Raw genomic sequence first — 7954 nt, 5'->3', positions numbered from 1 at the left:
TGACTATAGGACCAGTTTGATAGAACACAGTTTCATACAATATATATAATTAGGGGGTCCCCGCTCCATCTCGCAATCAGTTTGGGGGTCCTTGGCCTCGAAAACGTTGAAGACCCCTGCATTAGACCAACACTTCCCTCCACTTAAGCTGAGCTTACACTATGCAATATTATTTTTTTTTTTTCCGTTTTCGGGCCGACTTTCCAGTTATAGGAGCGTTTTTCGATAGGCCTGACTTTGAGCCTGATGGTGCGTCATGTACAGGGGGCGTAACGAGGGGAAATCAGCCTCTCACGACCACCGCCCATCAGGAATCGTGAGGTCGGGAGGAAATCAAACATGTTTGATTTTCTGTCGATCATCGTGGGCAAATTGCTCAGTGGGCAAACAAGAAATCTTCTTCTTCTTAGACGAAAACGTCCAAATATGTCTCCGCCTTTTCTTTTTAAGGCTTTTAGCACAAAATGAGCTTGAAGTGAGCTTGATAATCCTCTTCTACTGGTTTGGCTTCCGGATAGACGAGTCCGAGTAGCGCCATCTCACTGCAGAGCTGAGTCCGATGTTGTTTTTAGACGTACAGTGTGAGCAGGTAGATCGCATCAGAGCATTGGGTCGCACAGGTTGAGAACAAACATCGTGAGTCTTGAACTCTTAAAAAATCGCACAGTATATGCCCTGGTTTATGGATAACCGTGAGCATCCTCTTCATCAGACTGTTGACTTCAGTCAGAAGCTTCTCCGGATTAGCAGTAAGACAGACCACTACAGGAGAGCCTTCCTCAACCTGCAACAACAATCCTTAATATGAGTTAAATTAACAGTTTATTTTTCTCTTTGAGATCAATCGAGTAATTTTGAATTGAAGTTATTTCCTAAAAAGTGAATCATTCATAAAAACCAACAGGTTCTACCAGTTTTATTGCAAGGAGAACTGAAAGAGAAGAACCAGCAGTTCTCAACTTTAACCGTTGTTTGCATATTTTTTATTATTTGGAAAGAACACAGAAAAAATATCTAAAAAAGTGCTGCTGAATGTGGAGCTCTGGACTTTGCTCTGACGTCTGTCAATAATTGTTACGTCCGTACAGCCTGACCTGTTCCTGTTAAACTCGGAGTGTTTCTCATTTCCACGGCTGCAAACGTTCGACTGGAAATGATGATGATGATGATGATGATGATGATGATGATGATGATGAGGTGGAAAACAAAGTAGATTCTTTTTTTTCTTCATCTCCTTCTGAAATCAACCTTTGATGTACCTTCATCCGTTCAGATTAGGGATGAAAATAATCCCAGAATAGTGTTACTCAGGCAGTTATTTAGCTTCAGGCATGTAGCCTTTAGCTAGAAGTGATTGAGCTGTTCTCTAACAGAAGAGGATTGATATGTGATCCAGTTTGTCCTGTCAGCTGTTTGGTACAGTGTAGGATGTATGATGATGTGGTTCCAGGGTTTCCGCAGGTCATTAAAAATCATTGAAAGTCGTTAAATAATATTTTTTTCAAATTAAGACCTTAATTTGCATTAAAATCTTTTAAATGTGATTATAAAAGATTGTAAAAGTTTATAAAAACAGTTTCGTCAGACATTATATTGCCATATATTTTTGCGGAAATGCTTCTGGTTGATCATAAAGCCGTATGTTTGGACAGAGAAAAGCTGCTATATATATATATATGAGCATCTTGGGTACTTGTTTATGGCATAAAAATTATTTCTAAGAGCATTAACTGGCATTAAACTAGAGTTACTCATTCCTGTATAAACCCTGGGTTCTGTCCTGTTTCCAAAGAGCATATTTTGCTGCATCATCTCCAGCTGTCTACGGGCGAGAGGCGGGGTGAACCCTGGACAGGTCGCCAGTCCATCGCGGGGCTTATACAAGAATTGTACAAAATAAATAAATAAAAATGTTGCATTTAAGATTAAAAACATATTTCTCCTCAGTCGCTATGCTCTATCTAGAACCCAACAAGTGGAAAAGTTTTAGTTTCCTCTGGTTTAACTCTGTAAAAAAAACCTTTTACTATGTGATTTATTAATCAATAAAAAAATAATCAGCAGATTAATTAATTAGCAAAACACTCGTTAGTCGCGGCCCTATGAAATACATTCAGGCCTGTTTCTCAGGAAGACTGGCTGCTGTTCTATGGTTGTTGATGCGTGATGCTTTGATTGTCTCCTCTGATTTCTTCCTGTTCCTCTTCTCCATCAGGCGTGGCTAGATCATCATTCCCGTTCCCTGGGTTTATTCATGGATGGGAAGTTTGTCCGTCCAGCAGGAAGGCAGAATATCTCCCTGTCTGATTCCAAAGGTAAGCGCTGCTTCCCTGTTAACTGATTGTTCTACATGAGAAACATTTAGATCCACAAACACATCAGTCTAACCCAGAGGTTCCCAAACTTTAGAGCTTCTGACTCAGGATGCAAGTTATCTGTTAACGTGGAGGGGGTCCATGGAGGTACTGCATCAACCAAAAAGTTTTGGTTGATTAGAGTTTTTTTTTTTAATATTCCCCCTGCAATTGTTTCCACTAATTGAAATGTCTTTAAATCCACATTAACATGATTTCAACACACTGTAGTAAACAGATCAATGGAGGCTGAAGATGTCTTTCAGTCATCAATGCCAGTGGCGGTTCTAGACCAACTGTACCAGGGGGCCAGGAGGGGGCCAGCGTGTTTTCATGAGGGCACAGAAATGCATGAAATTTTGTTTTAAATGCATATTACTGTACTCTTTCATTGGGTAAAGATGTTATTAAATTCAATAATTACTTTTTGTTTTCTTAACCAGTTTGAAATGATTATTTCCTATCCAACGACAACTGATTTTGTAGGCAATGGGCCAGCATATAATCATTACATTCATTTAAAATAACCTTATTTATGTACAAATGGCCCTCTGATTATAACCTTTATTCTTTTTATTTATAAAAAAGTTATTTATTTCCAACATAATTGACACTTTTCTTAGGGGGACCTGTTTTTGCCAAAGTTTCAAGAATCAGTGATCAATTAAATGGATGGAAAAAAAATATTAATGCAAGAAATCATTAATCGACAACTAACCATAATTTTTAATTTGTTTTTATTCCTGCTACTTTTAAAATATCTACCAAATAAACTAACCAGAGGTCTGATAATAGAACAAACAGCATCAGCAACCGAATCATTTGTTTTTTTCTACTTTTTAGGGATCATTTCATATCTTTAAGCACTTTAATTCGAAAAGTTTATTGTTTATTTCAATTTCTGTAGTGGATCTCAAGACCCCATGCTAGCTGATGAAGGACCCTTAGTGGGGTCATGACCCCAGTGGGGGTCGGAGGGTTGGTTTTCACAATGATTCCTAAAGTATATGGATGGCCGACATTTATCAGGAAATAAATAAACCTGAATATCTCAATAAAAATTAACCATACAACAAAATAATTACATATGGTATGTATGTATTGATGATTAATTACAATATAAGGGAATAAAATATTACATGTTGTTTAAGAAAATGTAAAAACAAATGTAATGACTCCACTTTGAATGTAAAAAATAAACCTACACTGCCGTAATTAGGTGATGATGTAGTTTTAGGTCTGTTCACAGGTCTGTTGCTTTGCTGTTTTTCAGCAATTAGAGTCTGAAATGTTTGGGAAAGTCACAACATAAACAAAGTATATCTTTTTTTTTTTTTTCCCCGCTCCATTTACATGATTCAATTTAAACCATAATAAGTTACACAATTTAAACAAAACTAAAACATTTATTAAGAAATCAAATTTAGAATGGATAGAAAATGGAATGATTTGTGCGCTTCATACCATCTTTCCTATTTGTCCTCATTTTTCCAGGCGCTAAGCTGTGCAGCATCGTCTGCGCCGAAGACGAAGATATTTCCCAATGTGCTTCCTCTGCTGCCAGCGGCTACACGTCGTGGAGCGGCCTGACGTGTTCCCAGAGATCCAAAGTGTTGCTCAGGTTGGGCTAGTTTACCTTCCAGCTCTCCTGGAGCCGCCCTGCGGCCTTTAGGTTCAGTCATTCACCTGGATGCTTTCCGTCCACCTTCACCAGGCTGGTAGGTGTCCTGGGGCTGCATGGTCAGTGTTTGTCAGAGCTGTGCGCTCTGAGCGAGGCGTCCTGCTCGCCCTCAGCCCTGGTCAGACTGCTGCAGTACTACAGCAGCTGGGCTCAGCTCAGAGATACACTCATCCCCAGCTGGACATCTGTGGGTAAGAGAGGCCTCGCTGGGCAGTTTGTTGTGTGTGTGAAGTATACTGGGGAAAATTCTCAGTCATCCAGGTCATAATCAGTTAAAAAGAAGTTAAAAAAAAAATAAAATCCACAGGACTTTGTTTCCAAGTTTGAAGGCATTTCGCTTCCCATCCAGGAAGCTTTTTCAATTTAAAATGTTCGAGGCTCTTATACAGTAGCCCAACAAAGCCTTGTTTTTAGCTTAGAAAACATGCAAATCGAACCAGACGAACGGGTCCACCCCTTTTGGAATGGGAGTCACTTGGCTTCTTTTGTTGTTCTTGTGAAGAACACAGGAAAGTCTGGCCTCTGGGAGAACGGGAGCACGCAGCATAAATATGGGTCAGTTGGAACAGAAGCGTCATCGTGACGTCACCACATGCCGGCTCGTCTGGAGCTGCATTTCACCTGTTATTTATAGTCTCTAGATAATAGAAAATTATTACTTTTTTTATTTAGTGGGGGAATAATAATGAAAACAGTCAGATAAACACAAATTAAATGAACATTTTGCCAAATAAAACTAAAAAAAAATCGCCATCAGAGCAAGTGATCCTTTAAAGTATAATATTCTCGCCTCAAAACGTACTTTAATTGAACAACAGCAACAGAAAAGTAAACTTTAACTTAATACTCTGTCTATGTGAGCGCTCCATTGAAAGCTGCTGCTGCCGCAGTGCATGCTGGGTAGGGGTGTAAATCACATCCATCATGGCGATTCGATTCAGTATCGATTTCCTGACCCAACGATTCGATTATTTTCGATACTCAAGAATACACCACGATATGATTTGATTAATAGGTTAGTTTTTTTTTTACACCTTACAGGCTAAACAATGTTTCAAATTTGAAATAAATCAATGAAAGCTGTAATATCGTTATGCATTTTTTTTTGAGAAACAACAGCAAATAACAGGAGTAGAAAAGTTGCATAAAAAAATACTGCACATAATCAGTGCAATGCAATACCTCGGCTCCAGACGTCCCGCCCCCTTGAGAGACGCTCCGCTGCTCCTCTCCCAGATTGTAGCTGACCGCAGACAGTGCCGCAGACAGGAGGCCGGCTTGTTTTGTTTTTATGACCGAAATTGTGGAAAACAACTCGTGAAGTTTGACGCACTAGAAGAGCGAGGTGCGCGAGAACGCTGGGACCCTTTTTCCACCTGGATCTCCGCTCTTTTTGGCCCTCATGTCTCTCCGTCGTCGGACTAAACTCGCCCCCACTTCCTCCGCCGCCTCGGCCGTATCTAGACCCACAGTGTGTAGCTCAGACCACGCTTCAATATGGAGCATAATTTAAAAATGTCTGTGTCAAGCTTTATGCAACACACTGCTGTAAGAGTATAACCAGGAAGCGAGGTAGGAGGGCAAAATAGGTTTAGCGCCACCGCAGCACGGGAGGGAGAATTACGCCCAGGATCAAATGGATAAAAATAGACCGGAGGGAAAAAAAAAACATGAATCGATTCTCTTGCGGACGTGATGATGCATCGGATCGTCGGCTGTTGGATCGATGCATCGATACAAAACGATTATTATTTACACCCCTAATAATCTCAAGAACGGACAAGTCTGCTCTGATGCATGCTGGGTAAATGAGGAGGGGTGAGAACAACATCAGGGGACTTTGTTTGTTCTCAGTCTGCTGTTCATGTGAATTGGAACAGTACCAGGGCTTAGGATGATGATGTTTCATGAGGACATGAGAACGCACAAGTTCCCATATTGAGAAACGGCACATGTCTATACCTGTCTATAGAAACGCTCGTCATGTTCAATTTGCATGTTTCTAAGCCAAAACAAGGCTTTAATCCAGTCTATAAAGCCTGAAACTCAACGCTATTCCTGACATTTTGAGTTCAAAAAGCTTCCTGGATGGAAAGCGAAACATCTTCAAACATGGAAACAAAGTCCAATGGATTGTTGTTTTTTTTTTGTTACGTTTTTGAATACGTGTGTGTGTATAGATTTCTGTCATTGTTTTTTTATTTGTCTTCTAGGTGTTGTGGTAGTCGTCTCTTCTGATGACTGCTCGCTTTACTCCCTGATGCTCAAAGTCCTGCCAGCAGTGGCCATGGGTAAAACACACAGCCATAAACTCTGATGAATTTTACTTTAATAGCATGAATTTAGCACATCATAGAATAGAATAGAATAGAAAATCCCTTTATTCGCCCACAATGGGGGAATTCTGGTGTTTAAGGCAGCAAATAGATTATTTAAAAAAAAAGAGTCACACAAATGTGGACCTTAGAAGAGTGTATAAAAGATAACATAATAGTGAAGAGTAAAAAAAAAAAAATATTGAACTGTAAAGTGTTTTAACAATATCAAACTGCACCTGGAGAATAATAACCAATATACAGCTATGGACATTTTTACAGTAAAAATAGCAGAAACATTAGAGATGATGTGAGTGTTTGTGTTTGACTTAAAGGGAAGAGGATATGATTTATGTAACAGTTAAGAGAACTGTGGAAAAAACAGAAATTTGAAGAAAATCCAACAGATTAAACTTTAAAAAAAACTAAAACTGTAAAATATATTATCAGTTAAAAACAAAACAAAAAAGTGAAACCTGTTTTGGAAGAAGTTTCATTTCTGGGTTCCTTTTAAATTTCCATTTACAAAATATGTTCTTTATTTGCAACAACAATGGAACAAAATTAACTGCATTTACTTTTTTTAAATATCTGTGCTAAACTTACAGTTTGGTAAAGTTATTCCTACATCTTCCCACAAATAATCCCAGGCATCCCTTTAATGCATGGCAGTGGCAGTGTCATGCTGTGAGGATCCTGTTTCAAAACCAAAAATGCTTTGCATTAATCCATCCTATACAATGATAATAAAATTAATAAAAATGTATTTTTATTACTTAAAAAACTGTAAAACAAGATGAAGCGGTTTGAACCGTTTTAACATGTTTTTTCCAGGTAACTCTGTGATCGTTGTTCCGGGTCGGAGTGCCGCCCCTCCTGTACTCCTCCTGGCTCAGCTTTTTTCTGGAGCAGGACTCCCTGCTGGGACTCTCAACATTTTAACAGGAAGTGATGTCACACTGGGGGCCAAAGTGTCCCAGAATGCCAGCGTGAGCTACATCACTTACACTGGAAACAAGCAGGTGTGTGTCAGCATGTAGTTGGCATCTAAAATGTTTCTGCCGCTGATCTTTGCACACTCTCCCTCTCAGGATGGGCTGACTCTGTGTAAGGCTGCAGCAGGGGCGGGGCTTCCCGTGTCCGTCTCCCAGTGCATCGGCGCCACCTGCCCATTTATCATTTTTGAGTCTGCTGACATCGACAGCGCTGTGGATGAAGTCATACAGATTGCCTTCAAGAAGAAGAAGGAGGTGGAGGAGCTGCACCTTTATCTATCCTCAGAGGATCCAACACTTTTTAAAAGTGTTCTTCTTCTTCACTCTGCCGTCAGGTCCACTGGGTGCTGTGTGTGCAGGAGAGCGTGGCGGAAAGCCTGGCGGCCCGGCTTAAGCTGCGAATGGCGAGCATGAAGTGTGTTCCTCTGAACAGCGAAGGGGACAGGGTCCTGGTGGAGGCTGCAGTAAAGGAGGCCCAGCAGCAGGGGGCCACGGTGAGCTACATTAAAAGGAAACTTTGGGGAAGCTACAAATACTAAAGATACTTTAAATTCAATTCAGTTTATTTATATAGTGCCAATTCTCAACTGAATCAAAGTTTTCTATCTA

The 7954-nt window shown here is 40.0% G+C and overlaps 1 protein-coding gene across 1 annotated transcript in view; it reads left to right on the top strand.

The window, feature by feature from the left end:
* aldh16a1 (aldehyde dehydrogenase 16 family member A1) overlaps window positions 1-7954 on the top strand; it is a 26227-nt gene that overhangs the window by 2612 nt on the left and 15661 nt on the right. The window contains 7 exon segments of the mRNA XM_015400082.1: window positions 2216-2315; window positions 3849-3975; window positions 4069-4226; window positions 6249-6326; window positions 7185-7372; window positions 7442-7600; window positions 7681-7839. Of these exon segments, the coding sequence (XP_015255568.1) occupies window positions 2216-2315; window positions 3849-3975; window positions 4069-4226; window positions 6249-6326; window positions 7185-7372; window positions 7442-7600; window positions 7681-7839 (969 nt within the window).

This window comes from Cyprinodon variegatus, unplaced genomic scaffold (genome assembly GCF_000732505.1).
Source record: "Cyprinodon variegatus isolate N-32 unplaced genomic scaffold, C_variegatus-1.0 Scaffold1069, whole genome shotgun sequence".
NCBI lineage: Eukaryota > Metazoa > Chordata > Actinopteri > Cyprinodontiformes > Cyprinodontidae > Cyprinodon > Cyprinodon variegatus.
This window is presented reverse-complemented; position numbering and strand designations above follow the sequence as displayed.